The following is a 16241-nucleotide window of genomic DNA, read 5'->3' on the forward strand; positions in this document are numbered from 1 at the left end:
CAAACCTGAGTTCCACTAGGTAGATCCAGGGTTTAGCATCAGCTCTATCTTGGGTACTGCTCTCCCAAGTGCTCATCAAGATGCGTCGGATGACCAAAACAGCGTGGGCCTATGTTGCACTAAACCTGAGTTCCACAAGGTACATCCTGAGTTCCACTAGATATATCCAGAGTTCAGCATCAGCTCCATCTTGGGTACTACTCTCCCAAGTGCTCATCAAGATGTGACAGATGACCAAAATAGCGTGGGCCTATGTTGCACCAAACCTGAGTTCCACTAGGTACAGCCAGGGTTCAGCATCAACTCTATCTTGGGTACTGCTCTTCCAAGTGCTCATCAAGACGCGTCGGATGACCAAAACAGCGTGGGCCTATGTTGCACCAAACCTGAGTTCCACTAGGTACATCCAGGGTTCAGCATCAGCTCTATCTTGGGTACTGCTCTCCCAAGTGCTCATCAATGCGTGTCGGATGACCAAAACAGCGTGGGCCTATATTGCACCAAACCTGAGTTCCACTAGGTACAACCAGGGTTCAGCATCAGCTCTATCTTGGGTACTGCTCTTCCAAGTGCTCATCAAGACGCGTCGGATGACCAAAACAGCGTGGGCCTATGTTGCACCAAACCTGAGTTCCACTAGGTACATCCAGGGTTCAGCATCAGCTCTATCTTGGGTACTGCTCTTCCAAGTGCTCATCAAGACGCGTCGGATGACCAAAACAGCGTGGGCCTATGTTACACCAAACCTGAGTTCCACTAGGTACAGCCAGGGTTCAGCATCAGCTCAGATCTATGTATACTAAAACCTTCTCCAGAATGTAACAAACACTTTTCTGAAAACCGCATCAAAATCGGTTCAGCCAAACGCGAGATAATCGCGAACAAATATACATACATACATACATACATACATACATACATACATACATACATACATACATACATACATACATACATACATACATACATACATACGGGTCAAACTGAGCACCTCCTTTTTTTTTTGAAGGCGGTTAAAAATAGGCAGTAGACCTAGCTCAGGAGCGGCGCGACAGTATTTCTTCCGCCTTTTTGTAACGGTATTAATTATATAGATAAATATGGGTAGGCAATCATGCGGGCGAAATTCTGTCGCGCTGCTCCTGTGCTAGGCTTACTGGTACCTATAACAAAAACAATACATTAATCACAGTTAATGTAAGTAGGCAGTTTTATTTAAAAAGGCATAATAATTTAAGGCTTAAGGCGTACCTATAAACCGCCAATTTAAAATTGAATCTCAGTGTTGCAACAATTCGTGCGTCTAACGAGTTTCGTATGCAGGTCTAATTTGTGACGAAAACAGAGCAAAGTCAGAAAGTGAAAAAGGATATTAAGTTATCAGCTGACATTTGGGACACCAGAAGTAAAAGACAGTTGAGGAGTTGGTGAAGCTAAAGCAAGATGCGCGTGTTTTCGCGCGCGGTGCTGTGCGCGTGCGCGCTGACGCTGGGCGGCGCAGTGGCAGCGCTGCCGCCCGCAACACTTGGCGACGTTGTTGCCAACGCCGCGACCAGCCTCAACAGTATGAAGGTAATATTATAGTGGAGGCGTGAAGCCTCAAAATCCGCAAGAAAGCAACAAGATAAGACAGGTTCCTTTACTCACAACACAACGTTTGTCTTTACGGAAAAGCTAGAGATAAATATTAAATGGTATTCTTGATGACATAAAAGGCAAAGTACCTGATGTAAAGCTAAGTTTCGAGTGCGAGAAATTCAAAATCAGCCTGGCTTATTTACTTATTGCGTCATACACTACAGGCTAAAGTAAAAAAGGTAGAGTTTACGCTATCTTGCACTTCATTGTTTCTTGAGTACATTTCAGATTTTCTTGGGATTAAAATAGCAAAGTCAAAATAATAGGGTACACGCTAAATAAATAGGTACTTATATTTATATACTGTTTTCCATCACTTACTGCCAGATTGTATTAATTAAGTACGTACCTATGCCAAATAATTTGTTTGCCCTAAAGAAACGAAATTGAAATCTGTTGGATTGCATTAAGGATGACTCAGCCGAGGTGTCCGACATGTAATTTTCTATGACGGCTGATCGGCGATCACGTACTTACGTGGTGCTTTCTAGGGAATGCGGTACCGGTACTGTTTCCAGAACCGGGACTGACATTTCCGGTACTGGGAAAGAACCGGGATTTCCCGGTACTACGCTACTTTTCGGTACTGAGTATGCACTGTTATAATTTTTGTGAAATGATGAAATACTCATATGAAACTGATAATTAAGAATCAATTTTGTGTAATTCAGTATAAACACAACTTAGAACGGAACAAAATGAATAAAATCGACACTAACAGTTAAAAATCACAATTTGTAAGTTTTCTTACTCTAACATGTCTACATGCTTGCGTAATCCACTAGTTGAATAGTTGATCCATCTGACGTTTTTAAAACTATACCATACTGTGTGTTTTTTGTCTTTTACTTTTTATAACAAAATAAAATCATTTAGATATCAAAAAGTACGTTTGGATTGGCCCCCTAGTCTTTATTTCTTTATTTTAATACACATATACACACGATCAATCTACAACAGCTATAATACTTATAGTATAGTAAAGTAAGTACCTGACTGTCAGGACTTTGGGTAGTTATCACTCTCGATGTCGGGTCGCCCACGCCCCAATAGTAGCAAAATACCGAGCGGGTCAAACCGCCGGGCAACCAAGACTGGCGAGGGTACCATCGCCCACACTGTTAATTGACGATTCGTATACCTTATAACAAAAGGCATAAGGTCCACTGATGGACAGTTAAGAGTGTTGCGGTTACAAGGGTGCTACGGAGATTACGCGCCAAATTTTAGAGATTTAATGCGCTTTTCTAAACTAACTTTCCAGTACCGAAAAGTACCGAAGAACCGGGATTTTCATTACCAGAACCGGTACCCGAAAAGTTGAAATTTCCCGGGATTTCCCGGTACTTTCGGTACCGGGAATTCCCGGGAGCATTCCCTAGTGCTTTCCATAGAAAACGAAGAGCCGAAAGCTCCGGCTGAGCCCCGGCCCGGTGTAGCGTGAGTCATCCTTTATTCTTTCATTATGTCGCCTTAATGATGTCATTATCATTATTTAAACAGATAAAACTTTAAAAAATTTGCTAACTTATTAAGAACTAACATAATAGTAACTTAGTTGAAAGCTGAAGAGCTCTTTCAATTTAGAACAAAAAAAGGGGGACTTTACTTCAACACTAATTACAAAACTAACTGACATTATAAGACAATGTAACCGTTACAAAGAAAACTTTGCTGCTTAGAAATTGGATCAGGCATTTTCGGAGCAAGTAACGTCGCGTATTATTGCGCTACGCTATTTCCCTGACAAATATGTCCCAAACAGCAATATCCATTATTAGGCAACGAGAACTGTCTCGCATTCTCACCGACCATATTACACTTCCTTACGTAACGGTGTTTGTTATAAAGCGTGTGCTTCTTCAAACGAGGATCACCGCCATTAATTCTATTGGATTATTTCATCCAATGACAGGCGTAGTAACGAATAGATATATATTATAGACATTATAGTGTATACTGTGTAACTGTTGTAGAGTTTGTGTGGAAAGAGAAGAGTCGTGGAATATATGGGGCCCAATACATTCCACGACTCTTCTCTTTCCGAACAGACTCTATCATATGCTTTGTATTTTGTAATGCATTGTCAGTGGACTGTGCGTGCACATACTGCACATGCAGTAGGCTTATGGAAGACGTGCAGAGTAGGTTTTAGGGTGGATTGCACCAAACCGTGTGTAGGTCTTGCTAAATATTCTTCTTCTTCTTTCTCGCGTTGTCCCGGCATTTTGCCACGGCTCATGGGAGCCTAGGGTCCGCTTGGCAACTAATCCCAGTAATTGGCGTGGGCACTAGTTTTTACGAACGCGACTGCCATCTGACCTTCCAACCCAGAGGGTAAACTAGGCCCGTATTGGGATTAGTCCGGTTTCCTCACGATGTTTTCCTTCACCGAAAAGCGACTGGTAAATATCAAATGATATATTATACATTAGTTCCGAAAAACTCATTGGTACGAGCCGGGGTTCGAACCCGCGATCTCCGGATTGCAAGTCGCACGCTCTTACCGCTAGGCCACCAGCGCTTTTAGGTCTTGCTAAATATTAATGCTTTATTTAAACCCTATGGAATTTGTGCTCATTAGAATTGGTTCCGTTATGATACGACTTAATTACGATTTCGATTACGCTCCCAAAAACAGATACAGATGATTTTGCAGAAACTTGTCATCGAATAAGAAAATACCAACGTTAATTGAGCAGTAAAGTCTGAGATCCGGTCTTTACAGTGACGGAAACGGTGATCTACTGACAACCTTGTGGCTCCATATACTTACTTCATTGCGGTATTGCTCGGCGGTCGACTGATGCAACACCTGCTTAGACTAATAGTTTTAACCATTGTCAAAAAACGTAAGTATTTAAGAACTCAAGGCTGTGAATGAGCTTGAAATTAAAGAAGTGCTTGCGGTACCTAGCTTGCTGTCGTGTTATTGAACGGATTATGCAAAGTCTTGCTTAAATTAAACTTACCGCTGCAGCTGCATCCAATTAAGAACAACAAAATGAGTAGGTACAATGTAGTGTTTTTGTAGAACTATATGTAAACTACAACAATACAGCTGCTGATTTCTAAGGAATATTATTACATATTCGTGTTCTAATTGGTCATTTCTGTGCTATACAATTCGAAACATGAAAGCTTTAGTTAGTAAGTAAGTATTTGTTAAGTAAGTTGGTAAGTAAGTATTAGGTACCGGTTTTGTAGCCTCATCGCAGCCTGCAATAGGTAGGTAATAGATACAAATCAAAACTAAAAACGATATCTTATATAGGTAATATGTAAGAGTGTACGTACGTAAGCTGGCCATGTAATGGGTTGTACAAGTACATACTAGCTTTTTCAGCTCTTCGGTAAGTACGAATTGTCAGTTATTTCCCACTAAAGAGTGAACACCCAAGGACATTGCATTTATTCTTCCTTCGATACTGAGATCAGCCTACCGTGGGTATATACCGCTCACTCGCTGAGTAGGTGCAACGCACATGTTTCACCATAAATTCCCATATTCCACATCTAGGCTAAGTACGTTATTTTAGTCGCAGAATTTTTCGCAATTCCCATTGGTCCACATCCTACGTGTCTAATCGATTTGGTGATCTATTGATGGACATTTGCAATAACTATACTTAATAACTAGTGTTTCGATCTTGGCCCCTATTCGACATGTGCAACTGTCAAATTTCGCGTCATTTGAAATTCAACTGTTGAAGTTCATTTGAAGTTCATCAAGTGCTGAAGTTCATTTGGTACAAACAATAATTTAACAAAAAACAACTTTGTTTTATTATTACTTTAAGGTTTATAATGGTTTGGTTTGGTTGTCACCTAACTGTGGATTGCTAATGTCAAATTTTGACAAGTAATGATTCTAAAGGTAGACTTGGTTCTCTATGACCTTCGGCACCATCTTGGAGTTTTTGACGTGCGAAAGGGTAATTTATAGCAAAGAGTAAAACTTTTTTTTTTCAGTACGTAAGTTTACATGAATTAATGACATCTTGTGAGCGATAGACCAACGAATGCGCTGTAGGCGATGCGGCGGCGAGTAGTGGAACTTACGTGACAATTTCCATCAATCAAAAAGGGACTACATTGCTGATGGTCGATAAAGGCTATTAATAATTGAATTTTAACAGCAAGAATGCCTTATTGACAAGCGATCTTTTTGTTGAACCCACACCTACACGTCAAATAATGCTTGCTCCACACATTCTCCTATAAACGCTCAAAATTGTAAAAAAATGAAACAATTTACTCATCACCTCTCTCAACTCAAGCTGTCTATTTCTAAACCACGTTAATAAACCACAAGTTGTACCTTAACACATTTCGTAAACCACATATTCAGAAAAGTCCGTATTTTATTACTAAGTGGAACATGAATAGCTTGTATTACTTTTTTGGCATAAAAATAATCTAAATTAGTCAAAATATTTTGACTAAATATTGCGCTACTGCTACCTACTATATAGGTACCTACTACCTTAGTAACTTGGTAACTTTGTCAGTCACCAACTATTTTGATGCTACCTACAAAGAGCATCAAAATAGTTGGCGACTGACAGGTCAGGCTCCGGTCTTGGTAAGTAATATAGTCAAATACAGTAGGTCATAAGACCTAACATTACTACCAAGACCTAATAGTACCTATTGTTTAATATGTATCTACTCAGAGATGATTTTTAATTAAAGGAGATTAAATACATATATGTTATTCAACTACAAATAAAAAAATTGATCTATTTCAGTTTACACATTTTTTTTCGTTTAATTTTAATAAAACATTAAAGTTTTTAAGCATTCAACTTTATTTAATTTTCTTCACTTTATTATTTTCTGATATTTAGGTAGGTATGGTGTTTCAGGTTGGTAACAGGAAATAAGAAAACCACACCTCTCCAAAAACTCTGCTGGTGATTCACATCTGTAAGTTTAAATATGAAACATGATAAAAACACTTAAATTAAAAACTTAATGTCTGGGAGACCGAGTTTTGCTCTGGAAAGTTTGTAATTTTATGAATAAAGAAATATGAAATATGAAATATATGAAACATATAATAACCCAAAAATGCGCGTTTTCCCAGAGATAAAACCTAGCTAGATCAATTTTGCGCCCCCGTAAACCTCCATATAGCAAATTTCATCTAAATCCGTTTAGAGCCGTTCCCGAGATCCCCGAAATATATTATACATATAAATAAATAAATAAATATACAAGAATTGCTCGTTTAAAGGTATTAAAAACTTATAAATAAATTATTAGCCCTAAATCCTGGTAGTGAGTGTAGTGACCTACCAAGTGCGGTAGGGTGCCCTTCTGCAGGCTGGCCGCTTGCCCCGCTGGATAAGAATGCTGATCCGCATCATCAAAAGCATACAGATATAAAGCGCTTTGACAGCTCCTCATAGAGGCAACGCGCGCTAGGCCGCACGCCATAAATCTAAGCTAAAGTCTTAAATTCGAGATCATGAACATGAAATATTGTTCGCTATAATATTAAAATCATAGGTATTAGACCTATGATTTTACTATTATAGCGAAAAGTTAGCAGGAGACGGCCGTGCCGTGGTCGTGATAGGTACAGCATGCGTGGACCAGACAAGCAAACCCTGAATTATGTCCCTACCTATTTTACTATACCTTTGTTCACCATTATGTTCACCTATGTATATTTACTCTTCTTTCCAAGATAATCATCTTTTTCAAAATGTAACCCGTATAATCGGGCTGTATAATTGCCTCAATTTTTTTTACACAAAGTTGTATGTAATCTTAATTCGATAATTAATGATGTTTTACATATTTATCATATACTATTTTGCAAATTTTTCTTGGATATTACGTTGTTTATTTCGATTGACGTGTTTATTATTTTCGTTACTATGACAGCGTTTTTTTTTTCTTTTTTGGCATTTACTACAGTAGCCAGTGTCATGTCGATATAAAAACACTTTAAAAATGGAAAGGTTGAGTCCTCAATACAGTGACATTATAACTCAAACAAGAACCATCCAAAGGGGGGTGGGGGAAATTTCGTTATCTGCCTCTCTATCACTCTTGCATATACGAGCGAAATTTAATGGTGGCAGATAACGAAATTGGTTTCGCGGCAGGCCCTCTTTAAACAAACCGCCTTGATTCATCAATGTTATATTTATTAGGAACAAACGTTGACTGCCGACTGTCCTGTCTTCAGCAGCGGAGTTGAAACAGTCGCCGTGGTCGAAATCGGCCGGGAGAGTATATATATATGTATGTATATATATATATATATATATATATATATATATATATATATATATTATACTACTCTTTGCTGCCCACTTCTAGCGCTGACGGTACACCGCGAAAATCAGTAAAATGCTGCAAATGGTGTTAAAGGTCTGAAAATCGGTACGATTGATCTTTAGGACATTTGAAACAATTTGACCCGAAGCGCCAACAAATAAAAAAAAACGAGAGGAGTTATGACGTCATGTTTTTTTGTATGAAATAAAAAAAAAATGTTTAGAAACCTATCGTGTATGGTATTAAACGAAAGGGCTTTCTGAGCCAATGCTAAAAATATATCACATAGTTACATTTCAGTCATTTTGTTTAAATTATAATAAAAATAGTTTTCAAAACATACCAAGTTTGGGCTTCTCCAGATACAATACCATAATTTTTTTTTTGTAAAATATACCTCAAATTATCCCTAATATCCTCATATCTAACCCTAATAAAGCAATTTTGAAATTATTTACATTTAGGTTTTTTTTTTAATTTTTCAATTTTACAAAGTGTAATAATAGCCCTGCCGAATTACTCAATACGAGTAATAATGTCATTCGGGTAAAATAAGAGTATTGAAACTTGCTTTTTCTACTCCCGTACTTTTATTTGTCATTTAAAGGGTCGTGCACACACCTTTAAACCCCTAACTTATAGTTATCAACACAAGTCTTTAGTCTATTCCCCAAAAAAATATTTGTGCATACACGCAGTATCTTTTTGGCACTTTTACGATACTTCGTGTAATCACCATTTAAAAAATATTGTATGGAATACATTGTTTCCAACCTAATTTTAATTGTCATTTCTGACAGATGAGTAAACCATAGACATGTTTTGGTTAATGGTACGATTATTTTCATCTTTATAGGGCTGTATCTCCTAAACCGTGCGTCGTAGCACAAAAATAATCAAATTTTCGTTCCCCTTTGAAACCCCTAAGTAATATTTAGAAAACACGAAAAACAAAAAAAAAAAAAGAATTTTTTTTTATAGGGTTTTATCTCCTAAACCGTGCGTCGTAGCGCAAAAATATTAAAATATTCATTCCTCTGTAAGAAACCCTAATTAATATTTAAAAAAAAACACAAAAAAGAGATTAAAAAAACAAAAAAAACTTTATAATGCTGTATCTCCTAAACCGTGCGTCGTAGCGCAAAAATAATCAAATTTTCGTTCCCCTTTAAGAAACCCCTAAGTAAGATTTAAAAAACACAAAAAAAGAAAAAAAAAGAAAAAGAGGAAGAAAAATATTTATAGGGCTGTATCTCCTAAACCGTGCGTCGTAGCGCAAAAATAATGAAATTTTCGTTCCCCTTAAGAAACCCACGCACTGAACAACCTATCACATTAGGACATGAAACAATCATCATCATCCATTTTTATTATTATTTCATTGCATTTCAAAGTAAGTGCTTGGTCGTAGAAAAAGTATTGTATGCAACGTTGTTTAACCGAGTCAAAAAATACTAGTGGCGTCTTTATTAACAATTTTCGGTTGTTGTTTGTTGTTATTGTTACTCACGCCACTCGCCTTTTTTGACCTCTCTTAAACAACAGTTGCATAAAATACTATTACATGTTCCTTTGGTAATATCTAAGCTTTAAGTAAGAAAAAGTTCAGATGAGTGGGGGGTGGAGAACTCGGGAAAGGGGGGACGTTAAAGGTGAGTTTTTTCGGTTAATTCTTTCTTAATTATTACATAGACAATTTTTACTACGACTTATAGATTCCGAGATATAAGCGACTTTCTGAAAAAAACCGTTATATATTAATTTTATGCTTTCTTTTTAAATATTTAATTGAGAGATTCATAGATCACACTATGTAAAATTGAAAAATAAAAAAAAACCTAAATGTATATAATTTCAAAATTGCTTTATTAGGGTTAGATATGAGGATATTAGGTATAAGATTAGAGGTATATTTTACAAAAAAAAATTTACCGTATTGTATCTGGAGAATCCCAAACTTAATTGGTATGTTTTGAAAATTATTTATATTATAATTAAAAAAAAATACTGAAATGTAATGATGTGATATATGTTTGGAATCGGCTCAGAAAGCCCTTTCGTTTAATACCAAACACGATAGGTTTTTAAACAATATTTTTTTATTCCTTACAAAAAAAGATGACGTCATAACTCCTCTCGTTTTTTTTTTATATGTTGGTGCTTCGGGTCAAATTGTTTCAAATGTTCTAAAGATCAATCGTACCGATTTTCATACCTTTAACATCATTTGCAGCATTTTACTGAATTTCTCGGTGTACCGCCAGCACGGCTAGCACATGATTACCCGCGGGATAGCTCGCGCCGCGAGAGACGGCAGTCGCCCGTCACAAATTTCTATCTCTATCTGTCAATTCCTCGATTTTGGCAGCATGAGTTCGCACATCGAGAAAAGAGTTCCACGAGAGAGAGCCATCCCGCGCGCGACTTAGCCAATGTGGCCATTTATACATGGAACAAACTTTTCATTCGTGGCAACACTGAATCGGTAAAATAATAATCGGATAAGTAATGAATAGTCAGCCTTAGAAACGGAGCGTCTATAGTCACGATAACTTTGTCTCTTTCTCGCAGTATGAAGAATAAGAAATAGCAAATATTATTTTTAAGTCGAAAATGTCAGTGTCAATACTGTCAATCAAAATTTGATTCGCTTTGTCGTTACAAGTTGGAATATATTATTATATGGGCTTCTTGTCGACCGCCATCTTGGTCACATCGGGTCGTGATTAATTTCTTTGTTTTTGCCCATTAATGTTGTTTAAAGTGTAATACTGATAGCTTATTATACAGTAAACTAATATGGAAGTGTGCGGATAATGAAGAATTAATCTTGATACGAGTTTAATCGCCATTCTGGCGTCAACGCCAGGTAGCCCCACGTGGCCCTTGTAAAGTCCAGCTATCGCCTTACAAGAGCTCATAATACAACCGAACAACGTCGTGCTCTACGAGCATTTGGTATTTCTACCTCTAACCGTGGCTGGCTAGAGCCCTAGAGGCCATAATTTTATAGTTTTATATACCGTACACTGGCTGAAGTTTATTTATTACAAATAATATTAATTCGATCCCACGAGGGATCCACTTCGACGTTGGCGAAATCATCGACAGTATCGATGGAGCCATATTACCCAAAGATTGATTGATTGAATATATTATTATAATTATCTAAAGATTACCTACCTAATCATCAAAATACAACTCCTTACGAATAATTGGCGTTTTGTTAAAAGTTTTGGCTAACAAAATACCATCTTTACGAAGAAGTCAAGTTGTAAGTACTTACGTACACAATTCAATCTTCATAAAGCTCTTTTCCGTTGTCTTTTGCAAAAAAATTACATTCCTTTTAAATCTTATTTACAGACTAAATATCTTATGCTAATCCCCGACATATCTCCCTTATGGCTGGCTAGCCGCTGCATTGCTGGCTTCGAAGATAGATTGAATGACAATCATGCACAAGCCTATCATCAAACACGGAGGTATTCTCTACACCTAAGCATGCTGCTGCTAACCGCAGCCCTCCTGCCATCACGGAGGACATAGAAGGGCTCAAGTTGGGAACCTACTCCGTGCAAGGACAGTCGAGTGTTGATAACACTTCTCAAATAATGTGACTTTTAAATAAATACTACCAAAAACTTTAAATGATTTTATTTACTTTGACCTTTTTGAGATAGGTACTCAGATTTAAGTACGATTCGTCGGAGTCGGAGCGCATTTCACATTTGTATGCCCAAAGCCGGTCGGCTGCTTGCGGATCGGATGGCTCCGGACGGATTCTATCGCTTCTGCCACACATTATGTAAATAGGTACACTGAAAAAGCATTCTGGCGCGGCCCAACTCCAGCCGGTCGGTGGGAATCGTAACTTAAGGATTAGGCTAGCACCAACTCGTACACTACAAAGAAAGTATTACGGCTGTGGTCTTCTGTGAGGTGGAGTTTGAGTTGAGCTGCCAGATTCATTATTTGCATTCTTTGTGGAATGTTGTTTCACAAAATTTCGTCTAAATCGGTTCGGCGGATTAAGCGTCAAGAGGTAACATATAGTCAGCAGCAATAGTTGCTAAGCGGGCGAGGTGTTCAAAATTACCTTGACGCGCTCTTATTCTCTTAACAATAAAGTCGCGTCAAGATCATTTTGAACACCTCGCCCGCTTACCAACTATTGCTGCTGACTGTACATAGGTACAGATTTACTTTTGCATTTACTTATTATAAGTGAGGTTGATCGCAATATTCAGGTCGGGATTGTGTTGTTTATATCCCACAATGAATGGAAACACCTAAGGAGCGACATAATATAGGTTGTCAACAATAATTGCATGTAAAAATACGCGTGTAAATATAACGGGTTAGCACTGATTGATAGCACGTAATTGTTTCCCGGATTAGCAATGTAATATTTTTGTATCAATTATTTATGTTTCTATTAATTATCCCCCAGTCAATTCGCCACCAAAGGTTTGCTTTGTTGATGTGGTCGTGATCGTACAATCTTAGGCTTAGATTTTTTCTGTCGGATTTTTGTTTAACTTAAGAGAACAAACAAGTCATTGTGAAAAAATATAATAATTTTGATATTAATGGCATGATCATGAAACTCAAGATTCAAATTATACTTAAACAAAAAAGTGTTGTAGTATGAAATAAATATAAAATATGGAAAATTATCTTTCTTTTAGAACAAAAGTCAACAAAACTTCGACCAAATGCGCTTGTCGCCAAACTCAGTACCGGGAGCAAACCCTAGTCGCGACCCTCTAGCCTCGAAGACAATTTCTCTCATTTTGACGTTCAAACGCGGGACATTTTGTCTCCCATAGTACACTCGTGCTACGATTTTCGAGAGTATCCCGCGTGGAACTGTCAAACGACAAAATTATGTCGCTTTGACATTTGTCCGCGAGACAGCGGGTTGTCGCGCGGCTCTTATGCTACCGATTCGCGAGAGAGCTCTATGTCGCGGCATTTTCTCGCCTGTCGACTGTCGCGCCCATCATGTGCTAGCCGTGCTGCGCTATATAGGTATACTTGGTCAACCAGATCTTGACAGTAGAAAAAGTCGGCAATTTTGAAAAATGTAGGCGCGAAGGGATATCGTCCCATGGAAGATTTGAATTTCGTGCCTTTTTTTACTGACAAGATTTGGTTGACCAGCTATATACATATTATACTACTCTTTGCCTACGCCTTTGCTTTAAACTTTTTTTAACAAGTTTTCACAGACAATTAATAATTTGATATAGACACATCAAGGCGGTTTGTTTACAAAGGGCCCTATCGGGAAGTGCGAAAATCGAAACTCAGCTATTTGCCTCTTTATCGCTCGAATATGCAAGAGTGATAGAGAGGTTAGATAACAATATTTCTAATTTCTGACTGTATTTTTCTTTAAATATTTTCAAATATAATTAAGTGGCGTTGTTTTATCACAAAGTTAAAAAGACTTAAAAGACCACTGTCTGTATCATCACCATCAGATCAACTCGATGGTAACCATAAAAATATTGTATTGTCACCCATATTACATATTATGTACTTATGTAAATTTTCAGCTTCATTGAACACCCGAGAAGTGGGTCAAATCTAGACACGCGGTAGCGTGTCCAGCCAAGTTCAAAGAAAAAGGAACTGGCGACGCAGCAACCGTGTGTAATATTACACGAACCATTTCGAGCTACTTTTGACCCCTTCACAACTTGAAACCTACTTAACCTACACACATGAAATTTGGCACATGTATTCAAGTCCCTTAGCTTGTTCAAAATACACTATTTCATAAACATAGCTCAAACAGTTATTGATAAATTAACGTTTAAAAACCGGCATTTTTGTGACTGACTGACATATAGATCAAAAACCTAACCCACTTCCAGGTGACCTAGAAACTTGAAATTTGGCATCAAGGTAGACTATTAGGTGTATATAGAAGGAAAAATGTGAAAATTGGAAATGATTGATATTTTGATGGAAAAAAAATAATTAATACTTATAGACCAAAAACCTAACCCACTTCTAGATTACTTAGAAACTTGATATTTGGCAAGGTAGACTATTAGGTGCATATAGAAGGAAAAATGTGAAAACTGGAAATTATTGATATTTCGATGGAAAAAAAATAATTAATACTTATAGACCAAAAACCTAACCCACTTCTAGATGACTTAGAAACTTGATATTTTGCATCAAGGTAGAATATTAGGTGAAACTAGCCAAGACAAATCCTTTATAATTTCAGGATTTTCTACACAGCACAGAACTTGGCACCCATATAGATCTCAATTCTTTTGTCGGCGAGTCAACAACGACACGTATTCTCAATATTGAACTTGGCTCTCATTTCACATTTATGTTTTTGTTGGGATTTAATTTGCATGATTTGATTGGAACCACATTGGAACAGACAGACAACCAACGGGACAGATAAAACTAAGTAAAAGCTTGAAAAAATGTGGCTTTTTCAATTTCTATTGCAACTTCAGATGAAAACGGGGTCTCTATTGTTTCCCAAATAGTTTTAAGCCATAATGTATTGTTTGCTCGAATTTTCGTTAGTCATAATTCATTTAGTTCAGAAACGCGTCACTTTTCAGGATTGCCATAAAACAAATCTAACCTAACCTAACCTATCTATAGGATAACCTAACTAAAATCTTGAAATGTTAACGGTTTCAGTTTTATGAGTAATGATAATATGACAAACAATACATTATGACTTAAAACTTTATGGGAAACAACGGGACCCCATGAAAACGTCCTTATTGAAGCATAAGGACCCTTAATTTATGGAAAGCCACATATAACAACCAATTCGAGGCTACTAGGTGGCAAAATACGACTCAATACGAGTAGGTAGGTCAAATACACGAGAGTATTAAAATAAGGATTTATATTTGGCCAAATATTCTTGTGACAAAGTTATTCTTCCTCGCGTTATCTCGATTTTGCCACGGATCATGAGAACCTATTGTTCTCTTGACAATTAATCCCAAGGATTGACGTAGGCACTAGTTTTTCCGAAAGCAACTGCCATCTGACCTTCCAACCCAGAGGGTAAACTAGGCCTTATTGGGATCTGTTAGGCTGTTAAAGTTTAAAGTTACCTACTCGTAAGTCTCGTAACACAACATATAAGTTTCACATAACAAAATTACTTACATATATATATTATGTACCTAAACATATTACTTTTCTAAAAAAAGGACTGAAGGAATCTAGTGCTGCGAAGAAACGGTATTTTTGTTCGGCTTTTTTGGCATATGGATACATGGTAGAAGAAGTAAGTATGGAATCCTCCTCCGTTTTGCGTGGTCCGACGCACCTGGCCGGGTTTTCGCGATTTTCCGTCAATGTCTGTCAATACCTTATTTCTTACGAACACCTAAAATAATAAGTTTAAAATTAATCTCAATGTCTCCAGTTTGCTGTTCATTCAAACTGACAAAATCCAAATTTCTAAGGCCGACCGCTGTCTTATATAAGCCATTAAAATTCATCATGAATAACCCCACGTTGCGTTGTTATAAATTTAATTAAATAAATAATTATTTTATTTAATTTATAACAACAATTAGGCATAGCGTCCAATTTAGAATATGATACAGGCACTAGTTCTTACGAATTTTACCTTAATTTATTAATCAAAGGACCTGAGGTAAAAGTGAGAAGAGGTTAATAAGCAGATGCACCAGCTAGTCGCCGACGCTCCGCTTCCCCCGGGATTAGCCCTTAAGCCTGCACCTAATAGACTGGCTCATAGGGGGCTATGAGCTTGCTGTTGCGTCAATTTTCATTTTTAGAAAAAAAAACTAGTCTACTAACTACTAACAACACAATAAATGCTTATTTTGCCGCATTCTTCACTATCTCTCCCTATTTCACTGCCATCTAACCCAGAGGACAAAAATATAGCTTATTGTGGCTACTGGCTACTCCGTCTTCCTCATGACTCATGATATTTTACTTCACCATAAAGTAATTGGTGTAATATCAAATGATATTTTTCACACAAGTTACAAGAAGTTCATTGCTAAGAACCACGACGATTGGTTTAAAATTTAAACTTTATATATAATTTGTTACCTAGTAATTATAATAAATCTGTTTTCTTTTTGACATTTAGTGGTATATGTATTGCTGTATGTTTATTGTCAAGTTTTTTTTAATTCTGGACAATTGTCATATATTCGTTTTCATGATAGATCTACACCAACGCAACTGCATGTCATGTTCTTGCGGTTTATTTTTATAACGCCAAGATCAAAATTTGACTGTTAACTCCATCTTGCGTCGAGTAGAGG

General features: G+C 37.2%; 1 protein-coding gene across 1 annotated transcript in view; it reads left to right on the forward strand.

Annotated features, from left to right (window-relative positions):
• Nucleotides 1-1318: 1318 nt before the first annotated feature.
• LOC134655921 (venom carboxylesterase-6) overlaps nt 1319-16241 on the forward strand; it is a 40842-nt gene continuing 25919 nt past the window's right edge. Inside the window, exon 1 of the mRNA XM_063511428.1 lies at nt 1319-1572. Within this exon, the coding sequence (XP_063367498.1) occupies nt 1444-1572 (129 nt within the window). The 5' untranslated portion in view covers nt 1319-1443. The remainder of the gene's footprint in view (nt 1573-16241) is intronic.

The sequence above is a fragment of the Cydia amplana genome, chromosome 17, assembly GCF_948474715.1.
Source record: "Cydia amplana chromosome 17, ilCydAmpl1.1, whole genome shotgun sequence".
Taxonomy (NCBI): Eukaryota; Metazoa; Arthropoda; class Insecta; order Lepidoptera; family Tortricidae; genus Cydia; species Cydia amplana.